At 40.6% G+C, this 26,073-nt stretch overlaps 1 protein-coding gene across 1 annotated transcript in view; it reads left to right on the forward strand.

Moving 5' to 3' along the window:
* The window catches only part of TMEM135 (transmembrane protein 135), a 164,863-nt gene that overhangs the window by 68,599 nt on the left and 70,191 nt on the right, over positions 1 to 26,073 (forward strand). The window contains exon 5 of the mRNA XM_061343739.1: positions 2,540 to 2,605. Coding sequence (XP_061199723.1) covers positions 2,540 to 2,605 — 66 coding nt within the window. The remainder of the gene's footprint in view (positions 1 to 2,539; positions 2,606 to 26,073) is intronic.

Below are 26,073 nucleotides of genomic sequence, written 5' to 3' on the forward strand. Positions count from 1 at the left end.
TTAGAGATGTGTGCACATCTACGGGGGTATGATATAATAGGCATCACAGAAACATGGTGGGATGGCTTTTGGGTACATTTCTATTTTAAGTATTTCCACCTCAGTGCTTATTCCTCCATATCCAACCTGTACAGCTGGAATGCCAGCTGGACATTTCATGTGTCAGGGCACAGTTAGAAACTACAGAGGGAATATGGCCTGCATGGCCTTTGCTTGGCTGGTACAAAGCCTTTCCATCACTTACGGAGAATTTGGCTGTACTTCTGTGGGAAGCACAGGGAATTTACAGGTGTCTGTAAATTGCATTGTTTTGTGGACTTACCACTTAAAGCATTGTGTGAAATACTGTGATGGTGAAAATGTGCCTGAACAAGCCCTGGGCAACCTGTTCCATAGTCCCTGAGTAGGACCTGATGACCTGGTGGTCTCTGTCAAACGATTCTCTGTGTGCCTGCATTTGTGGGAGAGGAAGGGAAAAGATGGGAATTGAAGGCAGTGCAGGGTAGTGTCCAAACCAGAAGTGCCACCATTAAATTCAGATTTTAAGACTGATAGCTTTTATCATTAGATGTTATAGTTCTCTGAAGGTGTTAAAGACATTTCTGAACAGTGTCATCCTCTTATGCCATGTAAGACCGTGCCATATTCGAATCTCAACATGTTTCTTTGTGCAAAGGATACAAGGATTAGTTTTCTACTAATGCCTCCTTCACCACAAACATCACACCAACAGTAAGCTTTGGGCTGATTACTATTTGAAAGATGAACTTCTTTAAGCAAAAATCCTCTTGAATTTTGCATATCTAAAACCCCAATAGGGTTTTCCTCCAGCCTTGTCATTGTCAGTGAGTGAATGGTTGTAGGTGGCCTCATCCCCCCATGCTGTTTGAGTGGGAAGGTGTGATTGCAGCTTGATTGATCTTCTTAGTGATGCTCAGCACATCAAGAGTGGCCCACAGGAGGACGTCTGTGGTGCTAGATCCTCTGTGATTCCTTGTTTCTGAATGGTTTTGACATCTGGCATTAATAGTGTGAGTACAAGTGTATTAAGAGAGATCTTCTCCTAGTAGATGTGAAAAGAAAGACCCACACCCCAGTGCTTTTCAAAAGAAACAAAAGCAGCTCAGCTGTATTGACAGAATGCTCAATTCAGTTGAATCATCCTTAAAAATGTTAGTGAAAGAAACCAATTTTGAGTAACACAAAAGGTTGTGTGAGGTTCACTTCATCTCTCAAAGAAGAAGGGTTTGGGAAGAAGAATCACACTTGGGCAGTGCCCTGCATCGTCCTGGGGTTGTAAATGAAGTAATACATTTTGCAGTGCAGTGCTTTGAAGCTCACACATTCATTTACAGATAGGGGGAAGCATAAGGTAATTAAAAGCTCTTTTATCAGGTTCTTTTCTGCAGGCAATTATTTAGATAAGACTAAACCCCACTTAATCTGTGCCTGGGAAGCCTGAAGAATTCATCTCAAGAGATGTCTTTGAAATGGTACTTGTTGAGATAGAGTTTAAGGTAGTGTAGCATGAACCCAACAAGTCCTCCACTCATGCAGGCATTGAGATGCTTAGATTCTAAATCACTATTTAGATCAACTACTACAACTGCTTTTATTTAGAAACCATATAAACCTTTTTTTTTTTAACAGCCTGTTAGTTTTGAACATAAGATTCTGAAATGTTAGAATAGGTTTTTTAATTAAAACCAGAAAAAGCATGTTTTGTGACACTTGAAACTGGAACTTGCTTCACTACTTGCTATGGAAACAAGCCTCTAAAACAAATCTGTTCTTGTGTACACTGATGTGCTGATCCATGATTTTATGTAACCAGTGGATTTTTTTCATGCCTTTTTGCAGGCAGCTTGTAGAAAGAAACGTGATACAGAACCTACACTTCTTTTTCTATTATAGCCTGCATCAAGAGGCAGTAATCTATGTTTAAGAGCTAGTTGTCCCACTGGGTTAAAGAAAGGATGGGACAGCTAGCACAGAAAAGTATGCAACCTAACTAAAGGTTAACCTAAATCAAGATTCCCCCGAAGTTGTGTTCTCTGTCATTTGCACATGACCTTGTGTTTGGTAATGACACTGTTAGTAAGAGCTAAGAGGGGCTCATGTCCTTTTAAGAGCAGAGTTTCATCGTACTCTTGTTTTTTTGATACATGTTTGTTAATTTAAGTGTATAATATTAAAAAACAGTTTAAAAAATGAATTAGTTTCATGAGCTGTGAAATTCCATATAGCTGTTTTCCCCCTTGGTATCCCACTTTTCATTGGCAGCCTATGGAAGGCCATTAAGTGAGGTGATCATCACTTACCTGAGTGAAGAGCCTTGTGTAATGCCACAGTTGCAGGATGGACCTCTCGCCCTGCAATAAACCTTCACCCAGCCTCTGCAGACACTTCTAAATAACTTGCTGAAGTGCTTCAAGTGTAAAATGGGTGCTAAATGCAGCTGACACTTTAAAACAAACCTTCATGATCTGGGTTGTCTGTTCTTTAAGTAATGTATCTCTGTGTGTGTTTGTTGCTGCAGGCCACAGAAACCTTGTTCCGAATGGCAGTAGCACGAGGGACGATCACACCTTTAAGACATGGAGAAGTAAGGCTAAATATATCTGTATATCTTTTCTTTTTGCACATGTGGTATAATGTTTTATTAATGTAATGCTTTATAAATTCCTGGGAGATGAATTGTCTTCAGGTAAGTGAAGAAGGCAGGACCAGAGATAACTTGCATACCTGTGTTGTAGGGGTTTTATAAATTAAAACAAGGATTTAAATCCTGCCCAGTGGGAGATGAGGTATCCTTCAAAATACACTGTTTTTCTCTTTGCCTGTATCACAATTTTAGCTTTATAATAGAAGTGACTCACAAGAATGTCCTTCTAGTGAGGTGATTTTTCACTGCATTTTCTCTATTAGAAATTGCAGAATATAGAGAAATTTACATGAATATAGAGAAATTAATCCTTTGTTCCCTTCAAGAAATGGCAATGTAGGTAGTGTATGAAGTATTAATACAACAATTATTCTGGAGAGGATAAATATATTTGAATATTGTGTTGCTTGCACATGCTTCTGTTGATGGTGAATGTTTGGTTCCTTCTTTATGTGGTTTTATGTCAGGTAAACATTGTTCTAAGCATTGCTGATTAAATGCCTCCAGTATTAGGGGGGTGTAATTAATGCTTAGGTTGAATTTCGTTTAAGAAACATTGCAGTCAATCATGACACTGGAAATGAAAACTGATCTGGGCATTGCTGCAACTGAGAGTGTTTAGGGTTTTAAATGTAGAAACCTCAGTGGTTTTTCATGATAACCTGATTTTGATCAAATTCCTGGGTAACTGTGAGAATTCATGTAGTAGGCACAACGTTCAGCCTGGAATCTGCATCTGGACTTACCTGGAATCCCAGCTGTGCTGTAAAACATTCCTTATGCTGGTGAAGTTGCTTTTATTTCTCTTTTGAAATGAAGTAATACCCATTTGCATCAGTGTTTGAAGATAAGGGTCCAGAGGAGCTGCAGAAATGATCAGAGGGGCTGGAGCACCTCTCCTGTGAGGAAAGGCTTGATCCTGTGATTCTCTGTGCCTGGGATTTCCTGTCATGCCAATGTCCATCGTTTTAGCTTTTCTAAATATCTGGATGATTTATACTTCCCATATACTGTTCTTTATCCCTTACTACAGCATAGTGTAATGCAATTTCCGGAAGTGTTAGCAGCAAGATATGTGCAACCTTCCCAAATTGTTTAGGTTTTTTGCAGTGAAGGGTACTTAATTTTCCATGTTTAAATGACCAGGTTGTCCAAAGAGTTTGTGGGGTCTCCATCCTTGTAGCTACCCAGTGAATGGTGTGAACTGTGGGAAGATCAAATGATATCTTTTCCTAAAGTGTAATGTATTGCACCCTGCAATGCAAAGTATGGGGGTGATTACAGGCAATAAAGATCCCTGTTATGAAGGGTATTAGGGATTTCTGTGTCTGATTCATCTCATGTTGAGCCAGTTCAGCTCAGTGATGTGGTAGAAGTAGTTTTAATTTATTCTTCAGATATTCCCTCTGATCTTCTTATCAGTTAAATGACCTCAAGGGCTGGAGAGAATCAGCAAGGTAAGTGCTGAGATGTGGCCATGGATAGGGTGAAAGTGCATCTCTGTGATGATGGTGGACTTTACGCTGGTGTAGTGTGTCCTGTGACGTTATTTCCGAGGTACTCCTTGGGCTTCAGTGGAAATGCAGTTAATGCTGAGCCAGCTAATTTACAGATAAAGCATGGAAGAGTTGCCCAGAGTTGGCTTTTTCTGTGTAAGAGGGCAGTGGGAACAGTGAAGAGACCTTTTTTCTCTCTTCTGTATTTATTGTATATCTCATGCAGAGGAGAAAAACATTTTCACTCAAGGAAGATATTTCCATTAAATTCCATTGTGGAATTATAATTTATTTCCTCTAAAAGTAAGGAATGCCATTAATCAAATGAAACTGATTTTTCCAGAAGAAACATATAATTATCAAGAGTCATATAAAATACTTTTATAGCTCTTCCAAGAAATTTTGCTGCATGTTTGCATAATGTGTAAATAGAACGGGAGCCAGAAGGAGAGTTGAATCTGAACTAAACTTGACTCTGTTCTGTTTGAGAAGTGTGAACTTGGCAGTGAAAATCAAAGCACAGCAACTTGTTTATTGGAAATTGCAAACTAGGGAGGCAGCAGTCCAAATGGGCAAAAGAGCTGTTCAGCTTTCACAGTGATGCTTAAATGTGTAACCCTATTTAATATAGAAGAGAGGATAAAACTGCTCAGTATAAAAAGGCAAAAATCATTCTTGTTTCTTTTACATTCATAAATTAAAACCTGACAATTTCCTGTCTGCACTCTTGAACACATTAATGTGCAAACATTTCTGCTATACAGGCAGAACAGGGTGCGAGAAGGACTATCCATTATAATCCAGTTGTCATCACCAGGTGGATTTGTCATTTATAATATTGGATGTTGATGGGAAATCCCTTTTCTCCTCCTTCCAACATTTCTTTATTCATTGGGACTCATCAAGCCTTTATGCATATAGAATTCTTAGGTTTTTCCTTTATTAATTGTAAATAAATTGGAAAATGAGGATGGGCTGGTTTTCTGACTTTTGAATATGGTTTGTAAAATGACTGTAGAGAGTTTAGAAGATCATGATGCCAAAGGTAGTATCAAAATTGGGTACATAGTGCTAAATACTACTGAACTCTGGGATATAGATCATAGAGGTCCCTGAGGAATCCTCCTACCAGTTCCCTTGCTCCTGGTTGGGTCGAAGTTGTGTACCATTCATGGGAGGGCATCGAGCCTAGAATCATAATGCATTTTCAGGCTTCACTGTGTTGTTTTTCATGGTCATTAGTTATTCCCGTCAGTTCTTTGTTTTGGGGGTGGAGCATGAGGCTGAGGCTTGTAGAGATTATTGTGATCTGATTCGGGGCCTATAAGGATGCTGAAGAGGGACTCCGTGTTAGGGAGTGTAGTGATAGGACAAGGGGTAAGAGGTTCAAACTTAAACAGGGGAAGTTTAGATTGGATATAAGGAAGAAGTTCTTTACTGTAAGGGTGGTGAGGCACTGGAATGGGTTCCCCAAGGAAGTTGTGAATGCTCCATCCCTGGCAGTGTTCAAGGCCAGTTTGGACAGAGCCTTGGGTGACATTGTTTAGTGTGAGGTGTCCCTGCCCATGGCAGGGGGGTTTGAACTGGATGATCTTAAGGACCTTTCCAACCCTAACTATTCTATGATCTGGTAGTTTCTGGGTGTGCTTCTGAGCAACGTGATCTAGTTGAAGATGCCCCTGCTCATTGCAGAGTGTTGGGCTGGATGACTTTTGAAGGTCCCTTTCAACCTAAACTATTCTGTGATGCTATGAGCAGATGGGATCACACCAGATCTATGGCTTTAATTGTGTTCAGAACTCTTTGGGTGTGAAATCTTACCTTGTGTTGACTTTAAGAAAGAATTTCAATGTAGAAGGTGAGACCATGTTAAAGACCACTGCTGCTAGCTCAGTGTTCCTGCCCTCTTTCTTCTTCCCTATCCACCATGTTATGGCAGAGTGCTCTGTCAAGTCCTGGAAACTCAGCTCTGGAATTAAGCCATGTAGAGAAGAACTGTTTTTATTGATACAATAACTGTAATCATTTTCTTCAGGAGAAGGGGCTTTCTAATTTTACTTGCTGTTAGAGCAATTCTAAAGAGACCTTAGGACATTTCAGCCATTATGTTTAGTTTTGTACTATGAAGATGAGATGGAACAGAGTATTCATTTAAATGGTGATCTCTTTTTCCACATAAAGGGGGTTGTTCTTGAAGTTACCAAATTTTACGCTTGATTTTTAAATGGTGGGGTTTGTCACAGTGATGTTTCTGTTTGCATTTTTGGCCAGTTTCATTTATAATACTTGAAACGCAGGAAGGCTTCATCAATGGTAACATTTGAGATTCAGAAGTACCATGAATCACTTTGACGTTAATTTTTGTTTAAATCAAATGGCTTTGGGTACACTGCTTCATGTGATGTCAGCTCAGGGGCATTCCAGGTCTCATCACTTACAGGCACATCAGAAGCCAAATGGCAGTGGGATAGTGGACATCCAATCCGCTTGCCCTCGTGCCTTCCCATCACAAAGATGTCTTTATTATCCGGGGTTCAAAAGTTGTGCTCTCACAGACTATACCCATTGTCTCTGCTTTCCATGCTTTTTGCTTGAATACTTGGTTACTGTCATGTTAACATGTGAGGAAAGATGGTTTCTCAGATTTACATGAATCTGGCAGCAGTAGAGACACTGTAGTTATGGTCCTGAATGCTCTTGACTCTTTAAGCCTTCAGCCAAGGACACGTTTCAAAGGCAGTGCTGTTGGTTAGATGGGTCTGGTTTGTTCTCCCTGAAAGGGTGATGCTTGCTAACAAACAGTGCTTAACATTACAAAAGAAATCTGGTTTGGTACAATGCAACTTAAATTTTTGTAAGGCCAAGTCATAACATTCTTGGGCTCTTTCTGCCTTCGAAGTAGGATTGTCAGTCTCTTGGATCTTATCCTGAGGTTTTTTTCCCTCCTGGTTAAGGCTTGCTAATACACAGAAAAATGCGTGTTTTTTTAAATTTAGTATGTTGCAAAACAGCATGAATTTAATTGAACCAAACCATGTTTTCTGAATATGTGTGGTAAGATACAAAGTGCCAGCAGGTTTTAGTATTGCCTGCAAGAAATCTGGAAAGGGACTTTCTACAAAGGAATGGTTTGGTTTTGGAAAAGGGGAATGGTTTTAAGCTGTAAGAGGGTAGGTTTAGATTAGGTCTTAGACAGAAGCTCTTCCCTGTGAGGGTGGTGAGGAGCTCGCACAGGTTGCTCAGAGAAGCTCTGGCTGCCCCATCCCTGGCAGTGTTCAAGGCCAGGTCGGATGGGAAAGTAGTATTGAGCCTCTCTTTTAGAACCTTTTGTAAAGGAGCAGCCAATGGAGGAAACCATAAGAACAGAACTGTTTTACAGTCTCTCTGCTTCAGGTTTGGGTTTGGGGGATATGTGTCAGAAGTATTTAAAAGTGGTACCAGTATCCTGGAAATCCTTCTGGCAGGTCACACTGGGGAACAGCCCAAAGGTAATTTAATTGAAGGCTGGCATCCCTTATCTATATTGTCTGGAAGTAAGTTAAAGTAAGTAATTGCTCTGATTAAATGCAATGATAGCTAAGCCTTGATTGGAGAGTGTGAGAGAGAGAATGCCATTGAACCATGCAGAGGAAGACCACCAGATTACCTTTGAGGTGTTCCAGTGTACAGTGGTCGAGTGATGGTTTTGCCAGTTGTGTGAAGGTGTCATTTGTGTAGCTTGCCCTGGATCATGCATTTTGTGTGGTTTTTAGGTTTTTCATTCACTTTTAATCATGGAGAGGAAAGCAGATTGGTCTCAAAACTGTAGTTGAGTATGAAGAACTTTTTTGCTCTTCTGACATAGGCTGAAGAAAGTTGGGGCTGTTCAGCCTGGAGAAGGCTGCAGGGAGACCTCATAGCAGCCTTCCAGTGTCTGAAGGGAGGCTATAAGGATGCTGGGGAGGGACTCTTCATTAGGGACAGTAGTGACAGGACAAGGGGTAACGGGTTAAAACTTAAACAGGGGAAGTTTAGATTGGATATAAGGAACAAGTTCTTTGTTGTAAGGGTGGTGAAGCACTGACTGGAATGGGTTGCCCAGGGAAGTTGTGAATGCTTCATCCCTGGCAGTGTTTTAAAGCAAAGTGATGGGAATGGGAAAAATGAATGCACTTCAGGTAGGAATCATGTCTGGTGTAAATTTAAGATGTAAATACATGAGAACAGGGTAGTGGCTGCATGTTCCAGCAGATAGAAGGTTACTTCTGAGGAAAGGAAAGGCACAGGTTTGGAAATTAGAGAGCTCATGATTTCCTTTCTGTTTTGAAAGTTATCTTGGTGATCCATGCTTTGTATTTTTCTTTTAAATGTATGGGAAATACAGTCTGTTTCTGAGTGAAACAATGGGATTTAGTACTTCAGCAGTTGACATACCATGTTACACATTTTTATGACAAAGTAATTGTTTCTAAAGCAGGCTGATGTATTTATCTTACGATAATCATAACTACCCCTTTGTGAAGTGAAGCACATTGAAGCAAATTGAGTTATGCTCAGAAGTGTTTGCCAGGTATCTTCCACCAAAAAGTTTTTGGCAAGGAGTGAAGTCAGGAGGAAATTACCTATTTTAAAGACTTCTTTTTCTTTCTTAATACCTTGCCTGTATATTCTGTATTTCTTACTCTTTTTTCATGAGCAATACAGTGAGCACATGGCAAATGCAAACAATATAGAATTATGGCAAACAAACTGCATGTAAGGAGAGGTATTTACTTTCCAGTCTAGTTTTTGGTTTAACATGACTTGTGGGGGTCAAGAAATACAGTACTGGGAAGAATATGAGGTTGTTAAGATACTGTTGTTCCTAATTTCATTCTCATTAAAGAATGTACTTGGAGATTGTAATTTCAAATATAGACATTTCTGTAACCTGACAGCATTTGTTTAATAACTATTCAAATTGTGGTCTTATATGTCATAGTCTTGGAATGAAGCTGTTATCTTGCTTTATACGTAAAACCTGTCCCTAAAGACAGGCTCTGGCAGCTGCATTGTTCTACCAGAGCAGAGATAATCTGGAGGGAGAAGTTTATACATAAGGAAAGTCAGAGTAGGTATTTGTTACAGCAGGTTGGCACTTGAGTAATGCTTCTAACTCACTTTGGTGGTGGTGATTTGAATGTTAACACATTCATCTAGTTGAAGAAATAGGCAACTCTAAAAAGCTATTTAAACTGATAAAGATAACAATTTGCTCACATTCCTGTATGTGTTTAAGAATGCTAAACACATGCTAAAGATGTACTTAAAGCATGCACTCAACTGATCCGCAGTTTCCCTGCAAGCTGTTGGAATAGTCGTCTTGCCAGCATAGGAAAGCATTGTCATTTTCTGTAACACTTTACAATAAGAATATGTGCATGTCAGCTAACTCAGTGCTTATCCTGTGTGTACAGGCACTTTCAAGAAGGGATGTCTTAAGATTACTACAAATGTTAGCTACAGTCAGTGATTCCCGGTGAATGAAATCTAATGTTCCTTTAGGCAAACAATGTTCTCATTGATTCTGCAGCCCCAATTCAAGTTATTTTATGCTACTTACCCATATGTTAGACTTCTTAAAATACATTGATCACACAGAAACAAAAAAGTCGTCTTTAATCCATTTTAATTGCCCTGTATTTTATATAGAAATCAAAATGCAATCTGAAATGCCTTTTTTTGTGTGTGTGTGTTTTCTGAAGAGAGGAGAAATACGCTACAGTCAGCGAGAAAGCTCTCTGTGTTTTTTGTTCCATGTTCAACCTCTGGTGAAAATCATACAAATACTACTTTCTGTTTCCTTATTAATGACTAAGTTTATCTTGTACCTGGTGAACTGATAAAAGGGGAGAATGGTCAAAAGTAAGAAAGGGAGAGATGTGAACAGAATGAATTCAGTAACCAGTAATAACGAATATTTCTCTTCTGATGCTGTGTACCATAAGATCCTCTGAGACCAGTGGTTGAGGTATGGGCCAGATGAACAGGGAGGTAGGTTGAAAACTGGTAGGTTGAAAACTGGCTGGGCCCAGAAGGTGATGATTGGTGGCACAAAGTGTAGTTGGAAGCCAATAACTGGCATTGTACCCAGTGGTCAGTATTGGGTCCGATCCTGTTCAGATCTGGGTGATGGGGCAGAGTGTACCCTCTGCAGGTTTGCTGGTGACACCACATGGGAGGAGTGGCTGATACACCAGCCAGTCATGCTGTCGTCCAGAAGGACCTTGAGAGGCTGGAGAAATGGGCTTATGGGAATCTCGTGAGGATCAACAAAGAGAAGTGCAAAGTCCTGCAGCTGGGGAGGAACAGCCCCAGGCACCAGTATACACTGGGGGCCACCTGTAGAGAAGGAGACCTGCATGTTCTGGTGGACACCAAGTTGAACATGAGCCAGGAATGGGTCCTTGCTGCAAACGTGGCTAATGGTATCCTGGGCTGCATTAGACAAAGCATTGCTGGTAGGTTGAGGAAGGCGATCCTTCCTCTCTATTCATCACTGGTGAGGCCACATCTGGAGTCCTGTGTCCAGTTCTGGGCTCCTCAGTGCAAGAGAGACATGGACACCCTGAAGGGAGCCCAACAACGGGCCACAAAGATAGTGAAAGCAGTGGAGCATCTCTTCCATGAAGAGGGGCTGAGAGAGCTGGGACTGTTCAGCCTGGAGAAGAGAAGGTTCAGGGGCATCTTTTCAATACATATAAACACCTTTAAGGAAGGATACAAAGAGGAGCTCTGGCTCAGAGCTCAGAGCCAAGCTGTGTTCAGTGGTGCCCAGTGCCAGGACCACAGGCCATGGGCAGAGACTGAAAAACAGGAGGTGGTGGCTGAACATCAGGAAACACATATTTCCTGTGAGGGTGACCAAGTACTAGCATATGTTGACCAGGAAGGCTGTGTGGTCTCCATCATTGGAGACATTCAAAAGCCATCTGGACATGGTCCTGGGCAGCTGGTTTGAGATGGCCCTGCTGGAGCTTAGGAGTCAGATAAGATGACTTCCATAGGTCCCTTCCAACCTCAGCTATTCTGTTGTGATTCTTTCTACTTCTGTTTGGGTTTAAAGAACTAAATTTTGGAACTTTACACTGTATTTTTCTGTATGTGTAAAACTAAGATAGTGACACTTTTATTGAGCATATATTTGGTTGATATGATATAACATTAAAAATTAAAACCTTACCTAAAATTCTCCTTAAATTGTAGAAAAATCAAAGGACAGTACCTAACATAGGCAGTTCCAGCTTATAAAGTCTAGAACCGGGGTATGATACTCAAAACACGGTGTAGTATTTCTGGTGTAATACTATTTGGTGGCAGGAGAGAAGAGAATGTAGCATCCCCATCCTGTGACAGCTTGTAATCATCGTTGAGTGAGCACAGCTGGCTTTTATGGACACCGTAAGTCTGGTGCTACAATCCAGTGATCTGAAATCATTTCATACTTAAAAACCTTTGTCTTCTTCCTTCTTGTAAAGAGCTCCTGTGAGTTTGCTCTGGGAGGCCAACCCTGTACCTACCAGAGGGACCTTGACACACCTGTGAGGTGGGCTGCCAACCTTATAAAGTTTATATAAAGTTACAAAGTTTAACCATGCCAAGTGCAAGGTCCTTCACCTGGGTTGGAGCAATCCAAGGCACAGCTACAGGCTGGGCAGAGAAGAGATTCAGAGCAGCCCTGCGGAGAAGGACTTGGGGGTGCTGTTTGATGAGAAAATGAACATGAGCCGGCTTCAGTGTGCGCTTGCAGCCCAGAAAGCAACCGTATCCTGGGCTGCATCAAAAGGAGCGTGACCAGCAGGTCGAAGGAGGTGATCCTGCCGCTGTACTCTGCTCTCATGAGACCTCACCTGGAGTATTGTGTGCAGTTCTGGTGTCCTCAACATAAAACGGACATGGAACTGTTGGAACAAGTCCAGAGGAGGCCACGAGGATGATCAGGGGACTGGAGCACCTCCCATATGAAGATAGGCTGAGAAAGTTGGGACTGTTGAGCCTGGAGAAGAGAAGGCTGCATGGAGACCTCATAGCAGCCTTCCAGTATCTGAAGGGGGCCTATAGGGATGCTGGGGAGGGACTCTTCGTTAGGGACTGTAGTGACAGGACAAGGGGTAATGGGTTAAAACTTAAACAGGGGAAGTTTAGATTGGATATAAGGAGGAAATTCTTTCCTGTTAGGGTGTTGAGGCACTGGAATGGGTTGCCCAGGGAGGTTGTGAATGCTCCATCCCTGGCAGTGTTCAAGGCCAGGTTGGACGAGGCCTTGGGTGGCATGGTTTATTGTGAGGTGTCCCTACCTGTGGCAGGGGGTTTGGAACTGGATGGTATTAAGGTCCTTTCCAGCCCTGACTATTCTATGATTCATGATAGCATGCTCTGGGGAACAGTCTGCTCTTAGACTTTTAAGTACCTCTACAAATGTAAAATAAGTCTTTGGTATGGAAAAGATCTAATGAGGGTGCCTTGACAATCAGTATTAATGGGCATTAGTTGAACTTTGTATTGTTGAAGGTCTGTAGTAACTGTCTGCATTGGTTTATTATAATAATTTATTGTCATATTTTTACAATATTAAATAACTTATCAGAATTCCACTGTTTTTCTTGACCAGTCCCTTAATGTGGGATGGTTGTGATAGGTGAAGATGTGGTCTGCCAGCAGCAGGAATATTAGTGTTCGTGTTCCAACAGTTCTCCCTCTCTGAGCCATGAAACCAATCTGTTCCTGTCTGTTACAATTTTATGGAAACTAATTCTTTGTTGATGGAATCAGGTGAAAAATATGTGGTTCTGATTAGCAAACAGTATGCAGAGTTTCTAAGGTCATGGAGAACATTCCTCAGACATGTGCATGTGTTCAGTGTGTTTGACTATGCATATATGTGTTATATATACATCTTCCTATATTAAGATGATGGACAGTAGCTTTCTTTTCATATATATTTCATTATATTTCACATAATAATATTAATTATTACTTTTTGGAAGTTTAAGTAGAACAAATACTCAGTTTTGTTGTTTCTGAGTTTTAGAAACTTGCATTTTTAAACTCATCAGCCCTCAGAATAATATTAGTATAACTTTGTAACATAAATCCTGAGCCTTTTTGAAGTAGCACTGTTTTCTGTCGTATTTCTGTACGTATTATACAAGTGACTGCCTCGATAAAATAATGACCTTTCATTTTGCAGTATCCTGCAGAGCTGCAAAAACTAAGCTGGTATCTGCAGCCTGCCTAATGGACTGCTCACCACATCACCACATGCAATTAAGCATTAGTGATTTTTCTGCTCAAGACAGGCTCAAGACTGATTTAGCAATGAAACTTAATTACTTGTAGCCCTTGGAGAGAATGGCCCAGCAAGGTTGAGGTTGTTGGCAGGGCAATGTGGGAAAGCAATTGCTGAGCTGCCTTCCCCAGCTCTGATTTTCTGTAGCAGGACTTAGCACTGGTAACCTGCGGTTAAGCAAATAATCCTGCAAAACTTGTGCGTTATTATAGCTTTCTTTGTTAGAGGCTAAAGAGGAAGATAATGAAACTTTGCAGCTTCCTAAAAGCAAGTGTTCTGACCAAATACAGCTCCTCCACTGTATGGGTGAAGCTATTCAGTGCTAATGGAAATGTAAAGATACGTAAGTGTAAGGTCATCGTTCTGGCCAGAGCAAGCTGAGGCTGACAGCACAGCAAAATGCATTTGTACTTCTTTAATATGTTATAGGTAAGTTGTTTCTTTATTTTGTACTCAGGTTATAGGCAAAATGGTGAAGGAATGGAATATTACAGAATAAATTAATCATATTAACACACTATACTCCAAATATCTTCGTTTTGAGTTTTGAGGAATGTGTTATTTAAAGGAAACAGGAACTTCAATTCTGCGACTCCAAGGAATACATCTGGAATAACAATTCAGAGGGACATATGGCATCAATTGGCTTATATTTTCCTATATGGGAGTTCTGATTGCAGTAAAAGGGAAAACTGTTCATTAATTACACAGAATTAGAAATACAAATACAGGGTTGTTGATTGCTGTATCTGGCTGATGTACAGGGATTCTGGAAAAAATGTGGAAATTGGGCAAAGAAACTGGACTTTTTCTGTTTGTCAGCTGTGACAATAATTTACATCTGTACTGTGTTTTTTCTCTTAAGGGTTTTGACTCCCTTATTCTATATATTCCTATAGAGAAATCTCTCATGCATCTCTATGGGATTTTCATTTACAAGGAGAAGTAATATCACAATTGTAATTTGTTTGGTGTTTGCTTTTGCCTTCTCAGTGGTGCTCGAAGTCTCGCTCCTGCTAACAGCTGTGGACATGTTTATCAATGGAGATATTCATGGTAACAAAAGTACCCATGTGCCTAAATATTTGCAGGAGTGTGCAGCTTGAGACACTAATTCCCAAAGGCACATTTAGCACATGCTCTAGTGCTTTACTTGATGGGGAGTGAATTTAAGTATGTGTATAGGTCCCCCTGACTTCAGCAGTGTTTAGCCAGATGAGTGACTTAAACTTTTTGCTAGACAGGAAATAGTCATTTAAGCATGTACTTCGGTTAAGTTTTATTTTAAAGCAGAGCATTGGAAGACTCATTGGAGCAAGCACTGTCTGAGCCTTATGTGTACAGTCCCTGGAATATTTACCAGCCTGGCTTATATTAACCATCTTTGTTGTATCTGGGGTATTTCTCATTGTAGGGGAGTAGGGTTTTTTGGGTAGTAACCAGCAATTTTAAAAATTATGCTAAGATGTTTCCTTAAATGAAGAAGTACAGCTTTCAGTCATCTATTTAGCAGATATAGCACTACCAGTCAGCAGAACTTACCAGTCTGACCCTCTCTATCCCAGTTTTCAATGGCATATATCTTTACTTTGAACTGCTCAGGCTGAAATACACTAAAGCAAATGACGGTGGTGCCCATCAGGACTGTCCTTTGCTATGCGATCTTCATTCACCTCCTTTCATGCAGGAGGCCGAGGGATTTAGCAAAACCCACCATGTGATGGAGTAATGAAAGACACATCCACTCGGAGACCTGAATTACAGTTGCACCAGCAACATAGGGTCATAGAATCACAGACTGGTTTGTGTTGGAAAGGACCTTAAAGCTCATCCAGTTCTAACATGGGCAGGGACATCTCACACTAGACCATGTTGCCCAAGGCTCTGTCCAACTTGGTCTTGAACACTGCCAGGGATGGAGGATTTACCACCTCTGGGCAACCCGTTCCAGCACCTCACCACCCTCATAGTAAAGAACTTCTCTCATATCTAACCTGAACTTTCCCTGTTTAAGTTTGAACCCATCACCCCTTGTCCTGTCAATAAAGTTCCTGATGAAGAGTCGCTCTCCAGCATCTTTGTAGGCCCCCTTCAGATGCTGGATGGTGGCTATGAGGTCTCCACACATGTGTCAAGAACCACCTGAACTTAATACGTAATGATTCCTGCTCTGAACAGTTACCTGCCAAAATAATCTTGGGAAATGACTGGGAAAAGGTGTAGCATTAACATCTCCATGTGAACCTTGGACAGATCAGTGTCTAACAAGTAAAAGTGAGAAGTAAACTTTTTATCTCATCATGTATAAGGACAGTATTCCACCAGCCATGCAATAACTGCATTTGATTCCTATCCTCACTAATTACTAAAGGTACCTGCAGTGAAAGACCATGGGTCTTGGTAACCCAAGTGGTCTCCTGCAGTTACAGGTTGCAGTGGAGCTGGTCCCAATGCTTTAGCAATCTCTTTTCTTTGCAGGCATCAGCCATAAGGTACCCTGTCAACTTTGGGCTGCCAATTTAATGACTAATAATATAGTTGGGATGCAAGATGGATCATGCTGCTCTGCCTACTTGAATTTCACTGGAGTTTGGAAGCTTGGAAGGAAAAGCTGGTGCTTTAGTGCAGTAACATTAACAGCATTGTTGCCTCCTTTTGCGTATTACTGAAATGCTTGTAATGCAGGTGGAGATGAACGGTGTTCTTCCCAAAGCTCCTTCTGACATGTGCTTTGACTCCTATGCGTAAGTTGGATTGAAGATCTTGCTTAGCTTGTTTATAAGGAGAGTTCAACAGTCATTTTGCATTTACTTCTCTAATTTTCTTTGCTCTGAGCTGTGTCATTTTAGAGTCTGTGCAGAATGGAACTGAGCCGAGGCAGATGTGGAAGTGTTTCTTTTCAGTAACATGCTGTATGCAGTGCTCTCCTCTCCTGCACCATTCCTTATACAGCTCCTTGGACTTCGTGTAAAGTCAGGAGAAAAATATGGACAAATAAATTTCTATGTGTCATCTACATGCCCTTGAACTCACTTTCACTTTGCAACAACTGTGTGCAGCAGATCAGGAGTGTGTAGAATTTTCCAGTCATGAGAAAAGTGCTTGGATTTGCAGACATTTGGAAGCATGCACATATATTTAATAAAAAGTGGTTTTTTTTAAATGAAAAAACTATTTAAGTTGTTGAAACTCAGAACTTTATGTAATCTAATCTGCCCCTGGAACTGTTTATCACACTTAAAGTAAGTGTCCTTCATTTTTTATTTGGATGGTGGCGATGATGTGTAAAGGAAAGGTTGATTTGTATCTCTTCCCATGTTCTTGGTAGCCACAGAACATCTTACAGTTCATTCTGTAGTTGCATTTTGGGTACAAAAGAGCCATTTAAAAGCAGCAGGTGATGAACAATACATCCTGGTAGAGGTGACCAAGAAACAATTTCAGTATGAGACAGCAGTAACTGTCTATTTGAGAAAGCATTTCCTTCCATAAGTTAACTGTACTTGGGGAACTGCCTTAATATTTTTTCATCACTTAATCTCCCAATATAAATTTTTTCAGTTTGAGTCCATGCCTTCTCTACGTCGAGCATTTAGCATTGAGGTTCACAAAATTGTTATTATTTCAATATGGGAAATACTGTTCTGATTGATGGAACTGTAACACAAGAAACAGAAATATGGCATTATAGTAAATTGTATTCATCAGCCTGGTGGAACTGTATTAAATGCAGTTTCATATGAGATTAACTGCATGATACTTTAAAATACCACTTGCTAACATTGCACAGATGGTTTATATGGCAATTTGTCAGTTAATGCAGGAAAAAAAAAAGGTCATTTATTCTAAAATACACTGTAGAGAGATTTATTTTCATTGACTCTAATAAATGCTTTGGGATAAGTTTTGCCCTTGCATATATTAAGGTGTCAGTACAAGATTTCATTACAACAGTTACTAAAAGTGCTGCTCAGCAGTGGACATGGTGCCAAATAACTGGCTTAAGAAAAGGTTCCTCCACATCATTTACCCTGAGGTGTTTTCGTGCAAACAGATGATCACCAAAGATGATGCTCTGGGGTTGGAGTGGACATTCATCCACGCTGTTGCCTGCAGCCAGCCCTGTGCATGCTACCTAATGCTGTGTGTAATCCCTGCTTTGGTATAGGTTTAACAAGTCTTAGTACCTTCTTAGCTCAAGGTCTCGCTCTGCTCATGCTGTACCAGCCCTTGTCAGTGCAGAGACGTCACATTACTGCCCTTACATTATGGGCCACAGAAGTGCCATAAAATAGGAGATTTCTAAGTTTTCCCTTGGCATGTATTTTGTCCTTCCAAGTGGTTGTGCAGCAACATGTGCTCGTACCCCTTGGTGTGAAGAAGTCCTGCCTCTTCTCTTTGAAGTGGCCAAGCAGAGAACTGTAGCCAAAGCAATCCCTGTCCCAAATGCTCAATGCACGTTGCCCCAGGCACTTGGGTGCCCTTGCTGCTTCTCCCATCCCCACTTCTTTAAGTATTTGAACAGTTGTTTTTTAAGATGCCGTCTAGACAAAGGCATCTCTTAAAAGCACGAGGAACAGCCCTCTAGATCTGTGCTTCTGTAGCTTTATTCCCAAAGTGAGAGCTATGTGCAGAGGGATGCAGTTGGAGGGGGTGAGCCTTGCTGGAGTGGTATTGGGAAGACCAGGCCAGCCTGTTGAAGGGGACTCTTTGGACTAATGAAACCATCCAATCAGGAGATTCGGGGAAGGGTTGTCTGTAAGTTACAACATCTTAAGGTCCTTTCGAACCCTAACTATTCTATGATTCTATAGGGACTGTAGTGATAGGACAAGAGGTAATGGGTTAAAACTTAAACTGGGGAAGTTTAGATTAAATATAAGGAGGAAATTCTTTCCTGTTAGGGTGGTGAGGCACTGGAATGGGTTGCCCAGGGAGGTTGTGAATGCTCCATCCCTGGCAGGGTTCAAGGCCAGGTTGGACGAGGCCTTGGGTGATATGGTTTAGTGTGAGGTGTCCCTGCCCATGGCAGGGGGTTGGAACTTGATGATCTTAAGGTCCTTTCCAACCCTAACTGTTCTATGATTCTATTCTATGATTCTAATTTAAGTGCTGACGACTATTATGATGTCTCTGGTCCCACAGCGCGGAGTGTGAGAGTTTCCCTAAAGAGGGAGTTTAGAAGAGGTAAAATTAGACATATTGCTGGAATAGCTAATTCAGTCATTTTCCCAGGATGGATGAGAGTTCATATTTGCCTCTGTTAATTCCCCCAGAGAATCTTACGGAATTTTATTTAAGATCTATTAAAAAAGGCATTTCTGTTGCTGACATTCTTATCTGGCATTATGTTAAGCATAAAAAATGCAGGTATTAAACATTTGAAGATACATTAATGAACCAGGGTTGCTCGAATTTTTTCTCTGACCTGTTCCTGTATTGTAGGCAGATTGTAGTATCAAAATACTGTCGTAAATCACTTCATAATTAAATTCTTTGTTGATATCTCAGGGGTTTGAAATTCCTTTGGGTTTTCCCACTACCACCTTTGAAGATAAGACCTGGTTTGTCATGTTTTGTATGATTCTAGAGTACTTTCTGCTCAGGTGACCTAAGAAGCAGATAAAAATGGTGCAATATTTGGGGGAGAGGAAATACTTCAGGGTTTCATTTTATGTATCCATTTATTCTTTTTTTCTATGGAATTGGCAAAGTTGCAGCCTGTCAGAGTATCCGTGATTTATATCTGGTTGTGTCGGGCTGTCTTTTTGTTGATCAAAACCTTTTTAGTGCAAGTATTTAATTAGAAGGAAAAAGGCTTTACTAGAGATTCAATACGTATTATAGGTAAGACCTGGGAAAGCTCCTGATTTTGCTGTCAAAGCTTTCCAATAGAAGATTCATTTTCAAAACAAACAAGAAGATAACAGAGTTAAGTTCTGAGGTATTTCATCTGTATTTTTAAGTTGCTTAATCTTGACCATTTCATGCCTTGGATTTATCTCTGCTTAAAAGCAGAAGGACCTCAGGTCAGATTCACGTAGGCTTCTGGTATTAAATCTGCCAGTATTAAGCCCTCATTCTGTTCTAATGTGGTGTGTCTGTGTTGTGAGTTTGGTTTTAGCTGTAAGAAGCCAAGTTGTAAGAACGGGCTGTGATTTTCCTCAAAACAGTGTTTTTATATGTGCTTCTCCCTTGGCCCTATGCCACAATATTGGTCAGTGTTTGGAGAAGCATTTCATTGCCCCAGCAGTGAAGTAGGTGTTCTTCACATAGTATGAAACGCTGCCAGAAGTTCTGGAAGCAATCTGAGAGTCACTTTGATGTTACAATATTTGTACATGGATACCAAGTTAAGGCCCTTGTGCAGGGCTCGCTTCAGGTTCGTATTCTTGCAATTTAAACTAAAGCTCTTGAACACAAAGGAAGCAACAGAAAACCTCTAACACATGTTATTTTTACTTGACAAAAGCAAGGCAGCTTGTAATTAGGGTTGAAAAGGGCTTTTAATGGTGTACTAATTTATTCCCCTTCCTTGTCCTGACAGGTTTAATTAGTCCTAAATATCAGTGCCTAGACTGATGACTAGCCCAGCATTGCCGAGCTCCACTGTTGATGGGACAGCTGTAAAGCTGCTCTTGCCATTTTGTTCCGTTTTCTGAGAGTTGTACTAGTGAATTATTCTTCCTCAGGTAACCTGTGTTTTACTTCATAGTAAATAAGCCATTCAAACAGGGTGGTTTTGACTAATGGGTCTTTTTTCAGTTCCCCTGTGATCATCCTGGCTGCAATTTAGAGGGTTTAAATCAGTTTTACTGGGTGCAGTATTGCCCCTTCAAGTTGTTCCCTGTCTTTCTAAAACATTTAAAAAAATAAACTAAATTTGCCTCTCTCTTGTAATATTTCTCCTTTCCTGCATTCCTGGCATTTTTTCTTCATTTAAAATAACTCAACAACCCTACCTGAACTCTTCCATATCGTCCCTATCAGTTGTCTGCATCGTTACTTCCTTTTTCCCTATTGCTTCAGGAAATGCATCTTTCATGTCACTCTCAGGGTAGGGAGTAGCCAAATTGCACAGTGACCAAACCCCACCAAACCCTCCCTGTTTTGTAATTCCCAGAAGAGCTGAACTCCTTTCTGCTTCTTCTGTCAACCTTTTGCTGTTGCCTCCTTCAGGGTTTTATATATTATGTATTATAAGGGTTGTTATTGACTTACTTCTGTGTGATCCATCTCAACTGACAAACAGCTTCTGGTTGCATGCTGCTCTGTTCAGTTGTTTTGAAAGGAATGTAGATTATCAGTTTCACTTTTTTCCAGGGGTTCAATAGCATAATTGTGCAATAACATTTGATTCATGGCAGGTAATAAGGAGTTAGGGGGATAGAAATTGGGGAGGTGATATTCTTGTCTAAAAAGAAAAGGCCTGGGTGAGTAGATGTGGAGAAAACCTTTGTATTATAGGAGAACAGAATGGACTGTCCATGGCAAAGGGTTGGCACTAGATTATGCGTAAGGTGCCTTCCAACCCAAACCCTTCTATGATTACTCCAAATCAGAATAGTTGATATATTTTACAGAGTCTTTATGGGTCACCTTTTGGGTGAATAAACTTCTGTCCAAGTTGTGTTGTCCCTGTAACAGAAGCAACTGAGTTACACAGGAAGTGAGTGCAGTAAAGGCAGTAAGTATGTAAGTACAAAGTGTATTCTGCACTCACCTGGGGTTCTGGACACTGTTCAACAGGCTGTCCCCTACTTGAAAGCATTGCAGTTAACTACAGTTGAAATGGAAAATTACAGTGGTTGGTCTGAAGGTAACAGTTTGCTCAAAGAAGTGGCGTTCTGATGTTCAGAAAAAAAACAGCAACCCGATGTAGCGTGTGAGTGCATGTCAGGTATTAGGGAACACCTCAAAGACTCAAGCTTATGAACTAAGAGCATGTTGTTTTCCCCTTGGTTTAGATTTGAAGCACCTTTGTTAACATCCAGTATCTGAAGGGGGCATATAAGGATGCTGGGGATGGACTCTTCATTAGGAGCTGTAGTGACAGGACAAGGGGTAATGGGTTAAAACTTAAACAGGGGAAGTTTAGGTTGGATATAAGGAGGAAATTCTTTCCTGTTAGGGTAGTGAGGCACTGGAATGGGTTGTCCAGGGAGGTTGTGAATGCTCCATCCCTGGCAGTGTTCAAGGCCAGGTTGGACGAGGCCTTGGGTAATATGGTTTAGAGTGAGGTGTCCCTGCCCATGGCAGGGGGTTGGAACTTGATGATCTTAAGGTCCTTTCCAACCCTAACTATTCTGTGATTCTATGTTTTTCTTTGAAGTATTGAAGCTCTGGTCAGTGCAGAAGTTGGGTGCACTCATCAGTTGAGTGCTTCCCACTCCTGAGAAGGGAGTAGTTTTCTGAACCCCCACTGAAGGCTTATGGCTGATGTTTTACTTGATGCCTCCTTTTGGCATGAATCCCTTCATGTGTCCGCTGACAGTATCTTTTCACCAAAGAGAATATATCCAAGTCGTATGTGCTCCTCTTAACAGTGTTTTGAGTTTCTTTCACTATTCCTTTTGTTTTTAAAGGGGACTGTAGGAGATGCCAAGCAAGTAAGTTGAAGTGTTAAAAACGTTAATGCCACTAATGCAAATCATTTTATCTGTTATTACATGATAGGATCATTTGATTGTCTGAACAAAGTATCTTTTTACTAAACATCATTGCAAGATGTTTGTTAAAAAGAGATTTATGTGAGAACAATAGTTCACTTCTGTTCACCAAAACTGTTAGATTTATATTCAAACTTCCAGCCAAATATCTGTAACATGACTAATGTATCAGAGCATTGTCCGGGTTGTGTAGAATGGCATTGTATTTCTACAGGGGGTTTTCTGCTGTAATTTGATAGCTGAAACTATCAGTCTGTGTTTTACACTGGTGTATACTGTAACCGGATCTGTCCATCTGTATTCTCGCTGCACTGGGGCATGTGCTGCCTGCTCTGCTCTGCTGGGCTCTGCTTTTGTCTCCCTTGTTTTCACTTTTGTAATGATTCCCTATGGTCCAGGAGCAGCGAGGTCCACGTGAGGTCAACCATACCTTGCAGATAGTGGCACTAGTGCAAATCATGACAAATACGGGGGGGGGTCACACGGTGTTTCCTGTTTCCTGTGTTTAATTTAGAGGCCGGTGATTTGTGAGCAGCGTACAAGGATGCTGTGCATAGTTTGGTTTGGGTTTAGGTTCAAATTTAAATCCTGCTTCCAACCTCTTTTTGTTTAAATAATTCCTGGAAAAGGAACGTGTTTGGGGATCTTCTGTCTCAGATTTTCTCTTTTTCATGTTTGGCACATAGTTTGTTTCACTGCTTCTAATGGGTGTGGGTTAAAAAGCTGTTTCTGTTTAACCACCGCCTGAACTTGGGTGGTGTGAAAAAGAAGTTGGTCCAGCTATGGAACAGTTTTAGCCATTAATGACTGAGAGCCCATGGAGGGAACACCACATATTTTCTTTTGGGTTCCAAAAGGAAGAGGTGACTCTAGTCTGGAAATACCTTTTGGAAAGTAGGAGGTGATGTATAGATAAAGGCGGTTGTAAGCTCAAAAGGATTTCTGTCTCCATCAGCAGATGCCAAGAATCATATAGAGTCACAGAATAACTTGGGTTGGAGGGGACCTTAAAGTTCATCCAGTTCCAAGCCCTGGCCAAAGACAGGGATACCTTCCACTAGAGCAGGTTGCTAAGGTAATTTAATAAGGACTTTTTTATAAGGAGTGATCTAATAATACTTGTAACAGTGGGAGAAGGCTGTGAGGCAGGCAGTATATTCTGAGAAGAAAATGAAAAACAACTGCAACAACGAAACTTTCTGTTTCTAGGCTTTTTAATAAGCCTGTTCTAAACTGTAAGCTTGCAGACTCCTGCTCATACTCCGATGAACAGCTCCTGTTGGCTGGTGGAAAATAAGCAGCTCTTGGCCTCGCTGTGCAAATGTGAGTGCAAGTGGTTGTGGTGCTGGGCGGTGGTGGGTTGTTGGAATTGCTATTAAGGAAACAAAGTAAAGATAAAATCCTTTTGTTACTTCCTTGGATTTCAGAGAAATGACTAAAATCCCTGGAAATGGTGATATAACAGGTTACTGGAAGATTTTGGGAGTATTTGTGAAAACATCCCCTTATTTATGGACTAATGAAATTCAGTGAGATAGCCTGAAATGCCATCTTCTTCTCAGGTGCCTGTTTTATTAAGTTAGCAGAAATAAGTTAATGTTCCAGGATATTTTCACTAAGATTTGCTAGTTAATGTTTTAGCTGATAGATTAATTCTTACATCTCCTATTGGGAAAGAAAAAAAGTCACATCTTCTGCATGTGATGGATCCCATGATATTATTCATTGTCATTCTCCAGAGTAGGATGTGCAGTTAAGCTGTTTGACAGGAAGGTCTGCTGAGGCTGGTGAGGAAACAGGCCAGAAATATAACTGTGCCCAAACTGCTGACCTTTTAAGAAGAGTTTTTAGTGATAACAGGCTTTAAACTAAAAGCAGTTTTGATTTCAGCTGCATTGCTGCAATTTGCAGGAAAGACATTGCACTTTGGGTTTAGCTTTTTCTTAGTTCTCTTAGACCATTTTATATATATATATGCATATATATATAAAATAGAATGGAGAGCTGTGGTATCTTGTTCACCTTTTGGTTTCAGTGTTAATGGTCTAAAAGTGCTAAATTAGCGGTAGAAAGAGGATTCTAGTGTTATTGCATTGCAGTTAGATGTTCTTATAGTTCATTTATGCTATTGAGTACAACTAACATCAAGATAACATATTTTGGTGGAGTAGGGGACTGGCCCCACTCCTAGTAGTGTTTTTGTAGAATCTATCTAGGATTAGCTGAGAGATGAAAAGGTGTTTTTGACTGATACAATTGTACACGAGGACGTTTGGTTGGTTTAATTTGTATTGCAATCATCCATCATCTTTGAAGTCTAAGTAGTATTTTCTCAGGATAATCCCATTTTGAATGCCATTTTACTTCCTTAGTTGGCAGTTCATCTGTTCACACACCTCGCTGTGGGAAATTCAATTTCTCAGTGGCTATTTGAGGGGAAAACCGGAGTCAGTTTAATGGAACAAGTATTTCACAACCAGCTATGGGTGCATTTCATCTTTTGCTGTTCAAGGTGCCTGTCCTGCAATCAAAAACACTTGTAACTGCCGGGATGTAGCCAAATCATTTGGTCTTCTGCACTGTTTATGGGCTGTAGATGCAGGAGATACAGAATTATGTTTCCTGAAAGAGTGATGTGGGGAGCCATGTAATCTTCACTCAGTGTATTTGTGTTTCAGAGCAACACTTAATGAGATGGTTCAAAAGGACAGGAGATGTGTTCTGGAAAGCATAAAGAAATGGGTTGTGCTCTTTGGTGGTGTATTTGAAGATGTTCGTGTTAAGTCATTTTACACAGTTCAGTGTATTGAACAATTCCTTGATGTGCTTTCTTTCAGTTTTTCTCCTTATCAGGAAAAGTCATTGTAGAGTTACTACACTTGACTAGAGGTTGTTCATCCTTTGCTGGCAACCAAATCAAACGTGTCTTTCAAATGCGAGTACTTGTATTGTGGCTCACCAGGCAAGTTAAGGACTTCAGTGACATTTAGGACTAATTCAGTTCTGAGAATTATGTTAGTGTTAAGGGGGAAGAAAATACAACCTGAAAGTGTGAAGGTTCTTGAAGAGTCAAATCTATAGCATTAATCTTAAAGGGAACGATATAACCATTGATGTCTTTTAGAGGTATAATCAACTGTATTAAATACAGCTGTTTCATTAATGAGGGTGCTTAAATAATCCCTACTTTTCTCCTCTGGTTAAAAATCACCTCATTTTTTGTCTGATGGTATAGACCTGGTACTTCTGTTCAATTTTAGCTTTGATTCTGCAGCAAAATTAAGTGTGAAATACGGATCAAACCTTCATTAGTAGCAACAGTTTGAGATATTGTTAAAACATCTTGTTTGTGGTGTAGTTTCCTTAATACTAAATCCGATCATGAGTTTAATGTATTTATGAACATTAGAGAAAGTAGTGATGCAGTACTTGATGGCAGTGCTTTTTTTTTTTTTTTTTTTTTTTGGCAGAGCCAAAGCTTTTCTCTGAACTGGTAACTTCTGTGTTAAGAAGTAGGTGACAAATCATCTAACATGTAGATGATTGTTGGTAAAACAAAACAGACAATTTTAAAACCCTAGCAAGAAAGAGAACATAATATAGAATCATAGAACAGTTCGGGTGGGAAAGCACATACAGTTCCAACCTCCTGCCATGGGCGGGGAGACCTCGCACTAAACCATGTCACACTAAACCATGTCACACTAAACCATGTCACCCAAGGCTCAGTCCAGCCTGGCCTTGGAACACAGCCAGGGATGGAGCATTCACAACTTCCCTGGGCAACCCATTCCAGTGCCTCACCACCCTTACAGTAAAGAACTTCTTCCTTATATCCAGTCTGAACTTCCCCTGTTTAAGTTTTAACCCGTTACCCCTTGTCCTGTCACCACAGTCCCTAAGGAGTCCCTCCCCAGCATCCTTATAGGCCCCCTA

The sequence above is a fragment of the Neopsephotus bourkii genome, unplaced genomic scaffold (assembly GCF_033783945.1).
Source record: "Neopsephotus bourkii isolate Nb327-2 ecotype Australia unplaced genomic scaffold, CSIRO-AGI_Nbou_v1 NB_1825, whole genome shotgun sequence".
Lineage (NCBI taxonomy): Eukaryota > Metazoa > Chordata > Aves > Psittaciformes > Psittacidae > Neopsephotus > Neopsephotus bourkii.